Raw genomic sequence first — 20,517 nt, 5'->3', positions numbered from 1 at the left:
ACAATCCCACCTACATGTATTTGACTGAAACCAGTCTGCCCTTCCATACGCTGTTTCAGAAGGGGACAAGCCTTCCTGACAAAAAGCCCGTCCCAAAAATCTAACTCTAGGGCAAAGTTCGCTCCTTCCAGAAATTGCTCCTCCGGTGTCCCCCTCCCTCGTGATGCTCTGTATGCGCAGAAGCTCGCGTCTAAAGGATGGCGAGCTACAGTCCCCACCCCCGTCACCCTTTATTGCTGGAGGTGCAACCTTCTCCGTGTTGGGCCACATGATGGAGAAGTGCAGGCCCTCCGAACTATCTGACTTATTGAGTGGTTGCACTGTTTGTGCGGGTGGCTTCGCCGGTTGCGCAGTGCGCCGCTCTTGATCTTTCGCTTCCGTCATCCGCCAAGCCGGCTAGCAGAGGCAACCGCGTCGATCGGCTCCTGCTATGCCCGTCCGCGGCCAGCCAGGCTCCTCCGCAGAGCTGCCTCTCAGCCGCCCGCCTGCCCGCCAGCCCGTCCTCCCCCTTTCCTCCCGTCTCCCTTGTGTGCGAGAGGTGCTCGGGGCTTTCCCACGCTTCCAAGACACCCAGGAGTGTTTGGCGCGGAGCTCGCTGCTGCGCTTTAGCCAATGGAGAGGCGCACAGGAGCGCTTGGCAAGGAGGCCTGTCACTCACTCCTCTGCCTTCCCAATCCCGCGGCTCACCCGGGAGGGTGGGGGCGGAGCTGAAGCACCCAGGGGGCGGGGCCTCGTACTTGAGGCTGAGCTGCAGCGTGGGAAAGAGCTTCAAAAATCCATTGGCTTGGCTGGCGCCGGCTGGGGAGGGACAGGCTGGCTTAATCCGGAGACGGTCCAAAAAGGAAAACTTAAACCGAAAGAAGCCCACGCACGAACAAGCCTGAGATCTTGCAATTTATCTCCCGATTTGGAAGCTGGACTGTCTCTTTTGGCCACGATGAAGCGGCCTTGCGAGGACACTACCTCAGACAGCGATATGGACGAGACGATAGACGTGGGGAGTGAAAATAATTACTCTGGGTAAGGAAAAGGTTTTTGTTTTTGAAAACGTGGAACACATCTCAGATCAGGTCCCGCCTAAGTCATACTCAGAGTAGACCCATCGAGATCAATGGCTAACTTGAGCTACACTGATTTCAATGGGTCTATTCTGAGTATGACTATGGCTCCAAACCCTCTTTCCTGTCGTTGGGGTGGGATCCAGAAATGGATGGAGGAATTATTGAAAAGCATCACATGTTAAAAGTGTCAGTTTATTATACCCACACGTATGGGAGCCCAAGTTCATGTACTGAATTCAGATTTATGTAATTATATTTATATACCACTCAGCTCGCAAATGCCTTCATATACTGTAGTGTTATGGAGCTTGAAGGGAATAATGACTTATGCTATTCAGTTGTGATCAAGGGTCACAGCAACTTTAGACTTACCTGGACTGCCTGCTACCCTACTCTTGACTTCCTTATTCCTTGCCCTTTCTTACTGACATTCCCAGTTGCAAAATTTATCTTGGAAACATGTTTCAGTGAGACTATTTCTAAGAAAAGATGTTTGGGTAAGATGGTAAGCTATCTGGGCTATCCAAACAGCAACAGTAGCATATCTTTATCCTAACCAACTATAAAATCGTTCTATAGTGAGCAGGCTTTTGGTTTCACTAGAACGCTACTTGAGGGCTGGATGTTAAGCAAACAAAAAGGGGAGGGAGAAACAGGAGGGTAGAGAGACAGAGTTACATCTGTGCCTTGCCTGCTTTTGACAATGAATATGCATTTGATAATAGTGAACTCTATGTGAATATGGAATTGCAACATCTTGCAGTAAAGACTTTAAAAACAGAGACACCCTTTGAAGTAGGTGATGTCGGACAACCGTCTCTGGTGCACTTGGATGGGATGTTCTGTAGAACATTAACCAGGGCTGTGTGTTGCTAGAACCTTTTTAAGTGTATGCTGTTGTAGGTCATTGCCAATAGAAAGAGGATCCACTGGAAATCATCTTCGCAGCAGATGATTTGGGTTTGTCTGCTGGAAAGGATGGGGTGATAAGGAGTCTAAGGCCGTAGCTAGACCTAAGGTTTATCCCAGGATTGTCCTGGGGTCAAACCTGTTCATCTAAGTGCCACACAGGGCATCCAGCGCTCAGGCAGGGACGAACCCAGGATGATCCTGGGATAAACCTTAGGTCTAGCTACGGCCTAAGAGAGAGAAAAGAGGTTGATTGAGCTTCCATCAATCTTCATTATATTTTGCTTCTGAAGAATAAGTGGAGCATTATTGGGATAATTGGAACAAGGTATGCTTCAGCCCATCTACTACTGTACCTTGTTTCACTGCTTGTCTAACAAATCTCAAACCCTGAGATGTGTGTGGTTGAAGGCAGCTGTCAAAGCAAAGCAAGATATATTTACAAGAAGGCTGTCAACCACCTGAAGAATTCGAGTTCATTGATCATTTGAAGAAAGTTAATATTACCACATCCTTGGACTGAGAAGCTGAAAAACACGTAGCAGCAAAATTACTTTTGAAGTCAATTATTAAGTCCCTTTGATTTGTAAAATGTGGTTTCTTTTTCTGGGTTTGCTGAGATGGAGTATAGTGTAGAAGTGTAAAGAAGTGTTAGTCACATGATGCAATTAATCCGATCACCTTATATAATCCATTTTAAATTAACCTGTATTAAATACCATGATCAGGATCATAGTTTTACCATTTAACGTTGGCCAGTTTAATTTATAGTTCTGGTATGGGATAGTAATTCAGTGCTGATCCCAATCAAACTGGCCAGTGCTGGACAATTAATCTTAATTAAATCTGAATTTTATGAAAGTAATGTGCCAGCTGGAAATGTTATCCCAATTAAAGTTTAAGCCTCAAGCCATTTACTCCAGAGTAGTCTTTTTAAAGTCAATAGGTTTGCTTCAGAGTTAAGTGCATTGGGGATCTTTGGTCTAAGGGAAAATGTAATTCCAGTTAATGTCATTGCTTGAATAAAGGCAAAAATGTGGCTGTATTAAATGTAGAGGTGTGGTAGGTGTGTGTACGTATACATGCATGTTAAAAGCAGGTTTCAGGGCCTATAGTATCTCAGAAATGATTATGTGAAATATATGGCCCTGTCGGTGCAAGCACATTTTTCCTTTGATGTCCAAATAATATATTTATTCTATGTAAGAGCAATGATTGTTTTAAAAGTAAAGGGCAGGATCTAGTGAAAAGTATGTAAAAATGCTGACTTGGTACTATTGAAGTCAATTGGACATGCTGGAGTTCACTAAAGCAATATGACTTACAAGTCATATTCAAAGCAGCATAGTGGTTTAAGCGCTTGTCAGCTGTAAAGGACAGTAACTGAGGTTGCCTTATTGAAATGAATGGAGATTGCACAACAGAAGTGCCTGATGGGTTGAAAATTAAAACCTTACTGTTTTGTTGAAGTATGGGTATCAAAGGTCCCTCAAAGAAACAAACAAACCAGGCTTCATGTCCAAGTCTGTTAGAATGAAGTAATTTACACCTGGACACTTGCAGTTGGGAAGTAAGTTCCATTGATTTTGGTGAAGCCTTCATACTTCCAAGCTGAACCCAGGCAGGGCAGAATGTTTGGGAGGACTCTTTTTAATAAACCTCTTGGCCAGCAATCTAAAGGAGAGGGTGTGTGGGGTGTGTGTGTGTAAAGAGAACTAGTGAACGTTTTGTTCTCACTCTGTTCAGTTTTTACTGAGTATATATGTGTGGATGGGCAGGAGGGATTAAATCTCTCCATGAAACAATGCAGTGGGATGCAGCACCTGACATGCCTTTTCAACTGTTCCTCAGGCACAGCGCCAGTTCGGTGATCCGATCAAATTCTCCTACAACAACGTCTCAGATTATGGCCAGGAAAAAAAGAAGAGGGGTAAGTGTTTTCCCACACACACACAAACACCATGTTTTTCTTATAACAGTTGCATTCGTTCTGCAGTTTGTACCCTTTCTGTACCTTGGCAGCTTAAATTTAATACACACACATATATTGTTTTTGTTTTACAAATAGATTATAGAGAAAAGGCGCCGTGATCGTATAAATAACAGTTTATCTGAACTGAGGCGGCTTGTTCCAACGGCTTTTGAAAAACAAGTAAGCAAAAATAAATAATTAAATAAAAGCATTCTGTATCTCATCTCATCTGGTTATGTTGGGTCTTTCATAAAGCTCATTAAAATAAGACTTGATGTATCCTGATCTGGCACAGAGCAGGCACTTCAATAAAATGCTTTGTTGTGGCAAAACTATTAAAAGCAAAATCCTCCAGAAAGCTGAAAAACATTTCCATTCTCTGTTTTGGTGTTCCCTTAAGGGCAACAGTGCCCATGTTGTCTCTGTTCTTTCTATGAATTCCAGTAGTGGTTTTGAGCTTTTTGTTTTTGTTTTTAAAGTGCTTTATTCCCTGTAGTTTAAAAAATATGTCAAATACCCTTCTGGATAAATCTTTTAAAAGCATGGTATTTTTCTTCTTCTGATGTATTATTTAAATTATACATTTAATCTGCCATGTTAAAATAGCCTAATTAGTTTAGTTCTTTAATAGGAGAACCATTAAAACAGCTCTATACTATATATGTATAGTCTTTGTGGACTATACATATATATAGTCCACAAAGAAATTATAATAGAACAGTTGTTGTTCATGCTATATGACTCTTTGAAGTGATCCGTATGGAAAAACAATGTTTTAAATACACGTTTTCCCAGGGTGATCACATGAGAAGGGGTCAATAGAAACTTGTATTCTACTTGCAGAAGTTCTGTGAAGGACACATTCTGTTAAAATGTGTGTTTGTGCACACTCATTCAAAAGAGTCATAGGGAAAGCAGTAAATATTATGTTTTCTTTATTGACACATTTTTATCCCTCCTTTAAAAAATATAACAAGGTGACTTGAAAGAAAAAAAAGTGGGTGGGTGTGTATTGCATGGAATACCATTCAGAAACATTAATTCTGGAACCCTAGAAAAGTGCATTGCTGGAGCACAAGATAAAAAATATAAAGCTTTAGCACAAAGATTCTAAATGATTTCATAGGATCATAAAACTGTAAGGGATGAAAGGGACTGTAGTCTCCATGTTTACAGTGAGGTCCTATATTTAAGCTCTCCTTTAAAATCATTGGTCTTTAGTTTCCTGGTTATGGTGTGCCAAAAGCTGAGAACAACAGGGGCTGAGTACACCATACTAGGAGATAGTTATGGAAACATTCACAGGGCTGTCCAAACATCTTCTAAGCCCCGCAGTGGCGCTAGGTCAGTTATACGACGCAGCTGCCAACTCTCAGCCACCGTGGGGCTTTTCATTGAAGCTGCTTGGTAAAAAAAGTCAGGAAGTTACCCCGACTTTTTTCTTAAAATTGAGGTCATCATGGCCCTTCCACCATGTGACCTTGCTCTGAGGTCAAGCCGGGGGTGGATGGCAACCCCGATTGGCTGCAGGAAGCCAGGCAGAGGGCACGGTTATGTTAATTAATTTCTCTGATGCTGCCTTAATTCACCCCAATTTATATCCAAAACTGTGCACTTGTGGAGGGAGCTTTTATCCTTTACTTTGCTGATACACACCTGTGCATCTCCAGTTTATAAAAATAGAGATCTGCTGTGTTCCTTGGCAGTTTTCTCTAAACTGTCAGGGAACACAGCAGATTTCTATTTCTATAAACTGGAGATGCACAGCTGTGCATCAGCAAAGTAAAGGATAAAAGCTCCCTCCACAAATGGGCACCCCTGAATAACTTGGTATTTTTGCTTCTTCTCAGAACAGTGGACTTAATGGGTGGGAGGGGGTGGGAGCTATTACTCCCACACCCCTCCCCCCATCTGGAAATATGTTTTTCTAGGCACTGAAAATCCAGCTTTTAGGGACAGCCAGCTCTGGCGTATAACAATGCCGGAGCAGAGCCGATTTCATCATACTGTGGAGAGTAAGAGCAATACGCTTTCCTCCTGGGTTCATGAAGGTGAACCCCAGGTGGTGTAAGCAAGTTATGCCACATGTACTGGAGAGCAGAAAATTAAAATTCATGGCAGTCATTGGTTTATATAAGCTGGAGGGAGTTTTATTTTATACATATGGTAATCACATCAATTCTAAATATGAAAAGAGAACCTATCAATTACGTCTTTCAACAATGACATAAATTTTAGGACTTTTTAGTACCTCACTGTCTGATCTCCAACCAATTGTGTTCATGTCTGTTGCCAGGCTCAGATAAGGGAGAGAGATCATTACATCCTTGGGAGAAAAAGAGGGGGTTTGTCTTAAAGGTATAATAGGTCCAAAATCAGGAAATATAATTTCAACCTTGAGATTACAATCAGTAGATAGTTTACAGTGAAAACCTATGCTTGCCTGTTCAGAAAGTCCCAATAGGAGGTAAGTATGTATAGGGTTTCAGACTTAATCTGAACCAGATTAATGGGAATACTTTACAACTGCTTTGGAGTGTTTTGAAGATAGTGTCTTGAACAGATATTCTGCATATGTATAAGAAAGCATGGATACGTGTGTGTAAGCAACATATATCAGTTCCTTTTTTTGAAACTTAACTTGTGACCCTCAATAAAGCGTTGCAGTGTACCCTAACCCTCTAATAGGAGTGCTACAGTTCAGGATTTCAGCCATTTAAACCCTTCCTTCCTCCAAAATAATCCATTCAATTCCACCCCCAGTGAATTTTCCAGGTTTCTTTTCCAACTAATATTTAAGATTCTGTGGCTGCTGAACATGCTCAATCCTTCTTGTTTTTTGGGGGTTGGGTTGCTGCTTGAGGTTTGGTTTTTAAAAATATGTTCATACTTCTGCAGAGCGTTAGGGCTCTCCCCAAGCATGATGATTCTTTCCTCTTGTTTTGCACAGACCCCATTTTGGCTCTATTTCTATCGGCACGCAACACCTCTATCCACTATTAGAAGGAGTGGTATTCCTTTAAGAGGGTTATACCATGTTTAAGAAAACAAGCATTTGTAGTTTAGGACACATGTAGTTCTCTGGGTGCTGTAAACCTGCCTTCTCAGTTTTCATGGTAGGGGAAGATGGTGTTTATTTTAGATGGTAAAGCAGATAGTGTATGTTCCACATGTAATAGACCTGTAATGCAGACACAACGCTAATTGTGAAGCAGATGTAAAGAGCTGAGAATGAACAGGCAAAACTATCATTCATGCTACCCACACTATACCATGAGCAACTTGCAAAGGAGCCCTATTTAGTAGGCTTTGACTGCATGGGAGAATGGAGGTATTTTCAGCTAGTCAAAGAAACTGGGACAAGAGACAACAGTTGTTTGTCCTATTGCATTGTTTACTTCTTGAAAACCGCAAACATTATAAAACTAGGCTTCCAAAGCCCTTGGAAATTACCCAGCATCAGGCAGCTATTACTCACCCCTCACCAAAACTGCTTGTACTGGGTCAATGGAAAAGATTAGCACTGAGAAAGTACAAGTTGTAATTTGGGGGGTAGCGGTAAAAGGAAGTCAAATTTTAGCAAACAATGCAAGATAACCTCAGACATATAAAATGCCAACATACTGTGTGTAGAAACTTAGTACAAATAATACAAAATGTGAAGAAGGCCATTTGAAACCAACCTTGTAATGACCTCATGGCATAATGTTTTTATCTTGATCATCCCTAAAGTGACTATTTTCAAAAAATATTATCAGTATCTTGATTTGATGTTATCCAAATCACCCATAGGAAAGCTGCAAGTCCATTCTCTTTGCCAAGGATACTATTGCTCCTCAAAAGAAAAAAAAGTTATTATTTCTGCTTAAACTTTTATGAAACTGAACAGTATAGTAGCCAACTGAAGATACTCAGATTTTAAGCAGAAATTGAAGTTTATTGAAGTATTTTAAATGGTGACTTTAGTGCCACCAGTAAAGAGAATAGACTTTTCAGAACAAAATTATTGCCAAACTTGGCTGTAGTCTTAATGATACCTGCAACATTTTTTTGCGTACAAAGTGCTTCAGTTGTTGCCTCATTTATCCCCACAAGGTAGGTTATGCTGAGAGCAAGTCATATAATGTTGTTCAGGAGATTCAGGGTGGAGTAGGGATTTAAATTTGGACTTTCCATGTTCAAACTCAATGCTCTAACCATGGTATCACAGTGGATTATGCATTGATAACTCAATGACAGAGGCTATGTTTTCCTGGCATTCCCATTTAAAATCATCAGGTAGCAGATGAGGTGAAAGATGTCTGCCTGGAAAAATATCTATAATTATTTATTATTTATTTATTTATTTATTCCATTTCTATACCACCCAATAGCCTAAGCTCTCTGGGCAGTATAGGCCACCGTACGTCTTTTTTTTAAAAACATAATAATCCTGAGTGGCAAACAATAATGGCCTAAATGGTAAATAGCATGTGGTATCAGGCAGCTTACTATGTTTCGAAACGTTTTGTAGTGGTAATTTAAATAATACATGTTGTTTCTTGGACATCCCCACCCTACCCAACCAAACATACAGGCTGTGTTCGTACAATACAATAGTCGATGGTGGGTTAATAGTCAACTCCACGGTTGATAATCAAGGTGGTTACTCCCCACACAACATGATTATAATCAACCGTGGTGTGGATTAAGGCCAGCCTCGTGTTGACTATTAGTCAATGGTGTGTTTGATTGACACATCCCCTGTCCTCTCTTCCCCCCGCAGACCTCCCACTGGTATCCCATCAGCCATTGCGAATTCTGCCACCTGGGCTCGGTAGTTAAAAATAACTGCCAAAAATAACCAACTGTGTGCAACGAAATAGTCAATGGTGCTCAACACATGACACAATAACCAACGGTTATTCAAATAATCAACTCTACACAGAGTTGGTTATTTCAGCTGAATAACCAACCATGGTGTGAAAAAGTCCCGACAGATGTCACAATAACTCACTGTTGACTATTTAACCCACCATTGGTTATCATGTCATCCGAACCCAGTCACACAGAAATACTAATAGCTGTATGAGTACTGCTAAGTTTAGCCGTAAGTCATAACTTGTAAATACTCTTAAGATTTCCAGCTAAGCCTTCAAAGCCTGCTCTCAGAGGAAGTTACTTTGGAATCTTGCATCATAATCCTAAATACTTTACTCAGAAGTAAGCTTTGCTAATGTCAGTGAAACTTGCTTCCAGATCAGTTGTTTAGAATTAGAACACAGGCAGCTATTTGGCATGGGTTGGTTCACACATGCATGCACATCACTTGATGACTGTACACTTAATTTGTGACTGAAGGTGTGAACGGGTGCCTTTGAAAACGTTGTGTTTAGAGGTGATGTGAGATGAAATGGAAATTCTGACACCACAAATAGAACTGCAGTGGCTATAGCAAGCCTTGGATGGAGTCTCCTAGGCTCAGACTATACATGGACAGTGGCAGACCTACATGATCACCTATTAAGCAGAGAATGAGAATAAATGGGACATGTGGGTGAGTAGGGGCTGCTGAACCATCATCTCTCATTCAGCTAACACCCCCCCCCCATACACACCTCACACTCTTTGCCAAGCTATTTATGTGAGCCCAACAATGGTGGACACCTATCTGACAACACTCATTATATCACCAGTCTAATCTAACCTAATTCTTTTACACAACTTTTTTAAGGTCTGAATAATTTTGTAAGATGAACGTTGAGGGTTAAATCCAGCATCGGACTAGTAGATATTCACTAGTGTGACAGGACTTTCTCTGTCTCTCTTCTACCCTGCATTGCTCCGTGCTACCTAAAAATATGCTCTAGAGGGTTCCCGAATGCTCTGGATCAGATTTTGAGGGCACACAGGGGGATGCAAGGGGAGGGGGAATTCCCTCCCCCCCCCATTCCACTGTGAAACATCAGTGGAATGACAGTGATGGATAACCCCCTGAATGTTTATATGCTCCTTTTAAACACATGCACGCATGAGCACACACGCACACACAGAGCAGTTACTACAAGGACACCCTCTTGCTCTCACGTTATTTACCTAAAATTTAAAAATTGCTTAAAACACACACACACACACACACACACACACACACACACACACATTTCTCAGTGGATACTGTGTCCATCCTCCTTTAACACTAGAGTAAATATCTTCAGAAAATAATTATTTTTTAAATTACTATTTTAGAAGAAAAGCTCTTGATAACCACAGCAATGACACTTGTTGTGAATAGTTTTGGTTAGCAATCCCATTTTGAGCTTACGTTGGAGCTATAATAACCATATAAGTTTAAGAAAATTTCTTCTAGCAATGTATCCCTCTATGAAATTTTATTAGATTGGCATCTATGGGTTGGCCAGATTCTTTGACCTATTATTTAGCTTTTCAGTCCCCTTGTGTTGCATTGATCCCAGGAGATTTAAGACCTACTTCCATTATTTGGCAATGATTGTTCAATGTGGTACTATTAAAAATGGCATGGCATTCCTGCTACCTGTGGAGTAAGGCAACTTTATTTCACTTTTAAAGATAAGTTTTTTTCTTAGTCTGTTCCACAGAAATGTGACTAGAATATCAATGATATGCATCTTCTTAGATGGCTTGAAAAGACAAATTCATGGAGGAGGAGGCTATCAGTGGCTACTAGTCATGATGGCTACATACTATTTCCAGGGTCACAACAGCACCATGAATTTCTTTGGCTGGCAAACAACAACAGAAGAAGGTTATTATCCTTGTGCCCTTTTTTGTGGGCTTCAAGAGGCATCCTGTAGGGGAAAGGATAATAATTAAATGAAACATATAATTAAAACAAAACTTAGTTGAGTATCATTTTTCCTTAGCTACAGATCATCAAAACTATTCTTTAAGCAGCACTGTTTTACTGATAAGTGGGCAAAATTCACTGGAAGGTTTTTCTACACAAGTCTCGCTATGGGAACAGCTAGCATGCTTTTCTGAAAGTCCCATTTATTTCACTGTAACGGCTACCTTCCCAGTGGATTTGCCCTTTGATGTTTTCTGAACCTCTCAGACTTCATGTAACCCTTTGTGTGCTACTGTTCTTTTTAAAATTGCTGTTTTTAAAAGTTGTAGACATGTATATTTGCTATACCTGTTACCCCATCTATGCTGTTCTGTGATCCACAAGACATGTGTACGCACAGTTTATGTCCTTCTAGACACTGTGATATAGTACTTGTGTGTAAAAACAAAGTCTGGGATGCAGATGCTCAACAGAAGAATTAAGCTGAGAATGCTCTAATGGTTGAGAAAATTAAAACCATAAGATGGAGCTCAAAAGAGAGTATACGAAATCAAAGCATGCAGTACTTTTAAGCCTTTATTGTTTGTGCCTCTTATCTCAAAGGGATCTGCCAAATTAGAAAAAGCAGAAATCCTGCAAATGACAGTGGATCATTTGAAGATGCTCCAGGCAACAGGCGGGAAAGGTAAGGAATTGATTTTTGGACTGTTTCTAATATTAGCAGGGAAACCTTAGCAAACACTCCTTTTGACAAGCTGGGATAGTCAGTTCTAGATTAAAGGAGTGGAAATCGGTGCTAAAGGCAGGGCTGAACTCGTGGGAAAGAACTACTGGGACAAAAGAAGCACTTGACCCTGGGCTTGTGTTTGCTTTCATAACACTGTGGGAGAGTAAAGGCTTCATTCACAGGCAGCCCAGGCAGAGATTTGTTTGGGGTTTCCAAAGAGCACTGAAATCGGCACAAGGGAGACAAAACAAATACCCCAAACATCCAAACATAAACAAGGAGTGCTGCGGCAACAATTGTGCAGCATGAAACAAAACCAGAGTTAAAATTCATTATGCAGCTGCTATACCACGGGAAGTGGATCCAGAGGAAACTTTCCTTATTGTTTATGTATTGCCCTTTGTTCTAGAAAGAATGTTTTCCATGCAAAATTAGGCTGTGCCATTCATTCACCAGGACAACATCTAAGCTTGGGTCTTCTGGGCATTGGGTAGTTAAGAAGAAACCCAATACTACTTGGAAAAGAAGTATCCACAATGTGTGTTTATTTTGTGCGCCTGTATGTTTGCCATGTTGAATCGGGAAACCAGTACAGAATGCGATTTCTGAAGAGAATAACGTCTTTTCTCTTATCAAAAAGCAAGGTTTCTTGCTCTCTTTGGTTTAGAGAAAGTACCATGTGTACTGGAGATTCGGCAGGCAAAGGAGATGCTTGAGAGCCAAAAGGTTAATCTGAAATATTGTAGTAGGTTAACTTTAATTTTTGTTACTTGAAGTTGTAACGATACCTTGTTTTGTAAACGGAAATGAATAAAGGTACAATTGGGACCTGCAACAAAAAGTTGCGAAGTCGAGTGCTCCTGTTCATGGCCAGCACGTTGTGCTTTTCCAAAATATTTTATTCCATTCTCCCCCTCCCTTATTTTTCCTTCCACCCCAGTTAGTCAATCAGCATTCTGTGATCACTGGGAGTAGACGTTGGGCTCTTCAGGGTTCCCTTCCTCTGGCCAGCTGTTCTTCCCCCTTCTCTCTCTCTCTCTCTCTCTCTCTCTCTCTCTCTCTCTCTCTCTTTTGGGGGGGGTACTTCTGCAAACCTTGGTGCTCACACAAGCCTTCTGATCTCTCCGTCTTCTGTGTGGATGATGCCACTTTGGTATCATAAGCAAGTTCCCTATGAACCAGCACTTGGTGATTAAAGATCACTATTAGTACATGATAGAGGGGGAAAGGTTAATTGAATACTGTTGTAGCATGTGCTGGGGATTTCCAAGTTTAAATATCTCCTTTGGCATGAATTCACTGGGTGGTCTTATGCACACCACTATCACTCAGCCCCAGTCCCCTTCTGCAGTAGGGGAAAAAACCTACCTTAAGAGTTGCAATGAGAATTCCTGAGATAATCTATGCAGTAATGCATACTGACTGGACTGCTGCTGTCAGGGAATAGGCCAGGCAGAGCTTTTTCCCCACTCCTTGAGCAACAAGGCACCATTTTTTTCAGTCCAGTCTATCTTGCAGGGTTGTTGTGAAGATAAAATCCTTCCTTCTTCCCTGTCTCTCTGCCAGGTGAACCCTTGCAAAACTATTTCAAATTGTCTGGAATCCAAAGTATTGCATATAAGGGAGACATATTTAGTATCCCTGTGACAATTCACATAATATATACTTTGCGTCGAATAGAGTTTTCTCTGAGGTGGTGCCTGGGTTGGTTTGTTTTTTTAAAAACAAACAAACACCAGAAGGTAACCTTGGAGGATACTTACTCCTAAAAACAATGACATCCCCTCCCAAAGCAATGCTATGGATGTATTCTTATGATGTAGTTTGTTTAGAGGAGGAGAATTGTGAATTTCGTCAGGGTGAGCCACAGCAACTTTCAATTTGAATAACAGTTTCTAGAAATAATGGCTGTTAAAGATTCACATTATTGTTGCCCTTCACCATTGATTCTTTTACTGAAATGTAACTAGGCCTTTTTCATGAGGTACAGCGTCTCCTATGCTAGAATATAATAGGTAATGACATTTTTTGAAGCACAATCCCACGCAAAGTTAACTTGAAATCCCATTTAATTCAGCAGGGCTTACTTCCAAGCAAACATACACAGGACTGCATTCTTCGCGTGTAAACAAATAACATTTGAAAATGAGAAGTGGAGGTTTGTGTGACATCATTACAGATATGTAGGAAATAGAAAAATCTGTAGAAGACAATGTTTTTCTGTATGTCTCTGTCAGTGCCATAGTGTCAAGACAATGAGACGTAGAGCATCATCACCTGGGGTTAAACCGTGTTTGCTTACCATCACTTCTCTACCCAGGTGTTTGTCCCTTATTACGTCCTCTTTTGAAAGAGGAAGTAAACAATGTGCAGGTGGCCCATTCAATGGGCCATTTTGATCGTGCTGCTTTTCCACAGAGCAGGAGATTGCAGCAAATTGTGTCTTTAAAATAAATCGGACTTACCGGGGGGGGGGGTTATCACGCAAAGAAGGCTAGGAAGAGCAGGAGATACGAGGAGGCAGATAACATCAAGAGAGGGACCCGCAAAAATCCGTGAGTGCCCAGTGATGAGCATTTTATAAAACGCTTGTCTGATGGAGCTCCTAGACACCTGAAATTTGTCACACATACTAAGAAAATCCTAGGGATCAGCATCCTGGGTTTTTTTTTTTTAAAAAAACATGCATTTAAATTATATGAATTTAAATAGGTTGGTGTGTTTGAAGCCTGCAGTCCCATCTTTGGTCTCTAGGTGGCAAGCTTCTTAACTAGCACATAGCTTTGCAGTCGATGCAGTCTGAATTCAGGAGGGACAGAGTTATATGACTGCCGCCATAACCCTACTATGGGGCAGCCACAACCGAGGAAATGTAGTAGACCCCTCCCTCTGAGGACTATAGAGGTGCACCATGGCATGGGCTGTGCATAGTAATGCCAGCAGGCATGGTTTCACTCAGACATGTCCATCTTTGACAGCTGTGCACGTGTCTTTGCAGTCTTTGCTGCATGGAACTAAGGTATATTCCTACCCATGCAAAGCTGGGTTCATTCACTAGTAACTAAATCAAACAAAACCTACTTAAACATTTCTGTGAAAGAAGACTAACGTGTGGCTCTCCAGCTGTGTTGGACCACAACTTCCATGATGGGTTGTAGGCCAAACATCTGGAGAGCCATAAGTTGCCCACCCCAGCTATAAACACCTGGTTTAGAAGTAAGTCCCATTGAGATCCATGGTTTTACTTCCGTATTAATTGTCTGCTATACTATTTCAGTTATATGAGGTAGAAAGAAGGAATCACTTGAGGTATTTTACTAACTGAAATCTAAGATAAGAATCTATGTTATGTTGGTCGATATTAATGTTTCCCACATTTGAGGGCCATATTTTTCGGGAGTATGCAACCTTCTTGGGGTTGTCTAACCCTGCTGAATAGTCCTAATCTATGATAGTACACCGATCGCTACTGTATCAAATGGTGACCGGGCCTATGTTAGTTCATTGCAGATAGACTGCATGACTTGGGACATGTAGTATCCAAATGGGCCATTGGTTAGCGGCCCTTCCTGCCAATTCCGTTGCACAAGCAGGACCCACTGCTTGCGCAGTGGAGGTTTAATGCTTCTTATAGGAAGCCCTGAAAGGAGCAGAAACACTCATTTCTGGATTAGGACAGGTCGAAGGAGCTCCCTTGCATCAGCTCTGTTGACCTGCCCTGTTCCAGAAACTAGTGTCTCCGCTTGCTCTCAGAGGGGCTAATTCTCCATTGTGCAAGCTGTGGGTCTTGCTTACAGAACAGAATTGGTGGGGTTGCGACACCCTCTTGGATAATGGCCAAGGACACCCAATTGGACTGACCTACAGCACTTTGTATTTTTTTAATGAAAGCCACCAGAAGCTTCTTCTCTTCCCTTTTTTAGCAAGAATGCAGGGTCACCTTTTTCAAAATGACCTTTGTTTCAATGCTCCTTTGAGGCTTTATTTCTAATTGCCACTTTATTAATGGTAATAGAAATGCTGACATTTTGTATACTTTTGTGCTACGATACTTGCACATCTATTCTTCTGGAATGGAATGCATCCATAAGCAAAATCATGCTTCACTCTTCTAAAATAAGAAACGATTTTATCAATGGGGCTTACTCCATATATGTATGCATGTATAGCCATATAGCCCGGACAATGCAGGGCCATCCCCTGGTCATCTCTGATCAGAGATAACAAAGGGATTCACCCATGGTATCTCCAATCAGAAATTGGAGATTCCTCTCTCCAGGCCAGGGTGTAGGGATCAGAAAGGGAAGGGTTAGGGCTTGTGGAGGGTGCCCAACCCTCCACCAGCTGGACTGGGCATCCATGCAGCTGAATTACACCCATGAGCTGGAGGATGCCATACCCTGATGTATAGGACTGCCGCCTTAATATTATGCATAACGTGGTATACATAGCTACTGGATGAATAATTTAAGTATGACCAGAATATGTTGCAGATTACCATTGTTGTTGTTGTTGTTGTTGTTGTTGTTAACATCAGACACAATTCATTTGAAACAATTCTTTGCAAGTGCTATTGAATTTATAAGGGCATTTGGTACATTCTTGCACAGATCTCAGTAATCTCATTGGGGCTTTGCACAAGAAAAAATCTTGGTGGATTGCACCGAACTTGTTTTAAACTTACCATTTAAAAATATATAATAAAATAACAAGAACTTTATTAATTTAGTGAGAGCTTTTAGAGCAAATCCAAAATATTAAGATACTTGTAAGTATCATATTTAAAAGTCAGTCTATAAGGAGCAGGATTTCACAGCTAAGCCTTTCAATATTCAACTTATTATATTCCACATATGTATGTGGCACAGATGCAGGCTTTGATCTGTAATAGTGTGGAAAATCTTGCAATAGAATTTCAGTCTTAAACAATAGGAGAATAAGTATTAATTTTTTAAAGAGTGTCAGACAATGATGATCAATTCTTTTCCATTGTTATGTCTGGTTGCAGGGACAACTTTAGGATATTACATTCCCATCAGTGAGCATATGGGTTTGTGCATGCATGTGAGTAATCATAAACATAATTGATGATGATGGGTCATCAGACTTAGTTAGACTAGAAGTATTGAAACCATCCCATTAATTTCAATGGGTTTATTCTAAGTATGACTAAGTCTGGATCCAACCCACTGTAAATAGTACTCAAGCCAATTTTTAAAATAAAAAATCTTGCCCTGTGAGCTGAAAACCAGAAAGAGTTTGGAGATTAGCTCTGCCCTTTTCAAGATAGGCCACAAAACCATCTGGTTGTTAAATTCATGTCTTCCTATGTTTCAGGTTACTTTGATGCTCACGCCCTTGCCATGGATTTCATTAGCATTGGGTTCCGAGAATGTTTAACTGAAGTTGCGAGATACCTGAGTTCGGTGGAAGGTCTGGACACGTCTGACCCTCTAAGAGTTAGATTGGTCTCCCACCTCAGTTCATGCGCTTCTCAGAGGGAAGCTGCTGCAATGACCTCTTCCATGGCACACCACCACCACCCATTGCATCCTCACCACTGGGCGGCAGCTTTCCACCATCTCCCTACGGCTTTGCTGCAGCAGAATGGACTACATTCCTCCGACATCTCCCCTTGCAGACTCTCAACCGCATCAGAGGTGCCTCCCCACGGATCTGCTCTTCTCACAGCCACTTTTGCTCATGCTGATTCCACACTTAGAGTGCCCTCTGCTGGCAGTGTCGCTCCCTGCATCCCACCTCTTTCTACCTCTCTGCTCTCGCTCTCAGCCACTGTGCATGCTGCAGCTGCAGCCGCCGCACAGAGTTTTCCTCTGTCTTTTGCTGGGGCATTCCCAATGCTTCCGCCGAGTGCAGCTGCAGCAGTAGCAGCTGCAACAGCCATCAGCCCACCATTGTCTGTATCAGCAACTGCCAGCCCTCAGCAATCCAGTGGTAATGGAAACAGCAAACCCTACCGACCTTGGGGGACTGAAGTTGGAGCATTCTAAATTTTTTCTTCACCAGCCTTCATTGGACTTCTGCAGTTACCACAGAAAGTTCTTTACAGAAAGTGTAGACCATGAACTGGTCAAGTAACCCTATGGATTCCCAAAGGACAGACTGGGAAAAGTAAAACGATGCTGCCTTAAGACTGGTCAAAATGGACATGAGGTATTTTGTCTTTGTTCGAATTAGGCATCATACTGGACAGCAGCGATCTTCAAAATGAGGACTCCCATGTTGCCAAGTACGCAATTTCCTGAGAAATGTATAGACCGTAGAATTAATCCCCTTGCTATGCATTTTTATTTTTATTTTATTTGTCAGAGGGGTAATGGATTATAGCTATAAAAAAAAAGATGAACACTGTCCAAAATGTGCAAGTGCCTGCTCTCTTCAAAAGGTGTGGTGTGTTTGTGTGCCTGTGCATGTATTTTCCTGTCTAAGGCAAATACTGTAAGTATGGAAATGAAACTAGAGTGAAAAGAGAAGTGATTTGGAATCATGTGATGAAATCTACAATAAGAATACAATTCCTAAACAAAATGCAAACTGTAAAGCTTCAATCCTTTGACGTCAGTGGGACCTAAGCAAAGTAACTGTGTGCAGGATTGCAATCTAGGAATAACCAAACAGGTTTTGAAGCTGTATGCGCCTAATCTAATCTCACCTAGTTTACTTTCTTTGTGTACTTGTCAAATAATGATAACCTGTGACATAATGCTAAAAGCACTGATCTTTCCAATGCTTGCTTTAACTATGAGCATCTTGACTCTTTCTTTAAAACAAATGGTTTAAAATGATATCCAGGTGTGGGCATGTGTGGGTATCAGGATAGTTCTATGCGAAAAAAAGATGCATTTGGATATATTCACAGTTGATTTGTTTTGGTTCTGTTTGCAAGCCAAAATGCAGCTTCTCACTAACAGGATACAAGTGCATGGTCTCGGCATGGTCACCTCTTGGCATGGTCACCTGTCGGGAATAGGGATGAATGAGTAGCTATAAGATAGGCAACTGCAAGTGTTTCTGTATGGGTTTGATTCCCAACCCAAACAAATGTGTTGAAGATGTAAGTTATTTTCTTACTACCCAAACAAGCATTGCTACAAAAATGTTTTGCTTTTTTTTTTTTAAATTACAGCAACATGAAATAACATAAGTATTTTTATTCATTGACTCAAAAGCTAGAGAGTTTATGTTGGAGGGGGAAGTCAAAGAAAAGCACAGCATGTATTATGCACTTCATTTCTCTGCTGTGTGGAGAAAGCAATAAACATTGAGAATGTTAAACATTATGCAAAATATACTTTTAAAATATTTGTTTTAAAAATACTGTTCCTAGTTGGAAGGGGGAAATTGTTCATTATTTTGTTAACCTTTTTTCTATGCAAAAGTCTTTACATATCACTAATTAAATGAAGTCCTTTTTGACTGACTTCTAGAGGTTGTTTGTTTTGATATGCCCACTGGAAGCAAAAGTGAAAAGTGTAGAAGTGTTTAATGTCAGGCAAGCCCTTATAGGGATAGCATATTGCACAATTGTAATGGTGGGGTATGTGTTCTCTTGTTTAAGTTTGTTTAATCTGCTTTCCCAAATGTGTGATAGAATTATGTTCAAAAACTGAATGCCAAAACCCAAGGCTGATCCAGGGCCAAACTAGATGTGATAAATGTGTGATGAGCCCTTGCGTGCTTGGTTCTGGTTTGCTAAACAGTAGCTACAGGGATGCCAACCTGGATTGGGATCACAGAGTTGGGGAGGGAGAGGGGATTTAATTATTTTTCTCCCATCACAATCCTGATTACCTCCCCACCCCACGGCCCATGCCTGCTATTTCCCCCTTGTAGGAAGCTGCTAGCTGTGCGAATGGCAATTTTCTATCTGGAGCAAACAGCTGCACCTGGATCAGGGCCATGGCACGGTCTCTCTCCTGTGGTCCCCGTATTGATCTCACCTTCTTTGATAAACAAAAACCAAGCACACAAGTTTCTACCAAGTGGATATGTCCCATTTAGTTGGGCCCTTATGTTGATTCAAAAAGTTTGCAGATAGTTGTCCTTGATAAAGAGCCAAGACTGCTAACTGCAGACATTTGGCTCCATAAAATAATCTCTCCGTTTACAAAAGAACAACCATGGTGAAAATAAAGTAGGTGGTTTGCAGTCCTCACATTTGTATTTAATATGGGATTGAGCAGATTGAAAGGGAAAGACAGTACAGGCCCACGTTGTAGTTTTAAGGGCCCTGGGGCAGGAATCTTAGGGAGACAGCAGCTTGCCCAACAGCAATAACCCACATATGAAATGAGCCCAGTTTCCTCCTGTCATGGATTGGCACTCTTGTTCTTAGCTCACGCAAGAGACTCTCTGGAAGGGGTCAAGGAAGAACACTATCTATGCTCCCCACCCCACCCTACTGGAAACCTCAGAGTTTAGAGAACCGCTTCTTTAATTAAGATTATATGCCACATTTTATTTTTGCCTCACACAGCAGAAGGCACCATTAGGCCTTTGCGTCTTATTAATCCTATGTCTTTGAATACAGCAACAAAGTAACTTCACTTACGGATCAGAACAGTTGGTCACACACTTGCCTATAGACAGCCACTGGTTAACTATTAGTCCTAGGAAGAACAAGTTGTCAACACGAATTCGGGGGTTATTTTCAGAACAGTTAAGATGGAAGTGGGCTAAAGGCACTGCTGGTACAAAGTGACCTTGTGCCAGCAAAAATTTAAGTGTGTTGTGCACAGGTAGGAAAATTCTGATGAAAGCTTTGTTTGCACAGCCGTTACTGCTACATGGTGCTGAATTAAAGTAACAAGGATGAGTTATGCCCCATTCCCCCAAATAAATCGTGTTCCCCCTAGCTTGTACCTGCCTTTTGCCTATATTAGTGGCAGTTCAGAGAGAAAACTTTGGGGGGGGGGGTGCAGATTCTGGAACAAGGGGTACTTTCAAAGGAGAGGCCTAGCACTAAACATTCGAAGGCATTGTACAGCGATTCTGTCTTTTTAATGAATTTTCTGCAGCCAGA

At 41.3% G+C, this 20,517-nt stretch overlaps 1 protein-coding gene across 1 annotated transcript; it reads left to right on the top strand.

The window, feature by feature from the left end:
* Nucleotides 1-814: 814 nt before the first annotated feature.
* Nucleotides 815-18,312, top strand: HEY2 (hes related family bHLH transcription factor with YRPW motif 2). The gene is made up of 5 exons (XM_063125725.1): nucleotides 815-1,020; nucleotides 3,822-3,900; nucleotides 4,039-4,122; nucleotides 11,351-11,432; nucleotides 16,812-18,312. Exons 1-5 carry the CDS (start codon nucleotides 938-940, stop codon nucleotides 17,483-17,485), a joined length of 1,002 nt encoding a protein of 333 aa, XP_062981795.1. The 5' UTR covers nucleotides 815-937; the 3' UTR covers nucleotides 17,486-18,312.
* The last annotated feature ends 2,205 nt before the right edge of the window (nucleotides 18,313-20,517 follow it).

This window comes from Elgaria multicarinata, chromosome 4, assembly GCF_023053635.1.
Source record: "Elgaria multicarinata webbii isolate HBS135686 ecotype San Diego chromosome 4, rElgMul1.1.pri, whole genome shotgun sequence".
Taxonomy (NCBI): domain Eukaryota; kingdom Metazoa; phylum Chordata; class Lepidosauria; order Squamata; family Anguidae; genus Elgaria; species Elgaria multicarinata.
Note: the sequence above shows the minus strand (reverse complement) of the source record. Positions and strands in the feature narration are given on the sequence as shown.

Excerpts from the sequence above, each read along its gene's own strand:
- HEY2 (XM_063125725.1), top strand. The coding sequence starts at position 938 with ATGAAGCGGCCTTGCGAGGACACTACCTCAGACAGCGATATGGACGAG. Across the intron at positions 3,901-4,038 it reads CCAGGAAAAAAAGAAGAGGG|ATTATAGAGAAAAGGCGCCG; the intron begins GTAAGTGTTTTC and ends TTTTACAAATAG. Across the intron at positions 4,123-11,350 it reads CAACGGCTTTTGAAAAACAA|GGATCTGCCAAATTAGAAAA; the intron begins GTAAGCAAAAAT and ends CTTATCTCAAAG.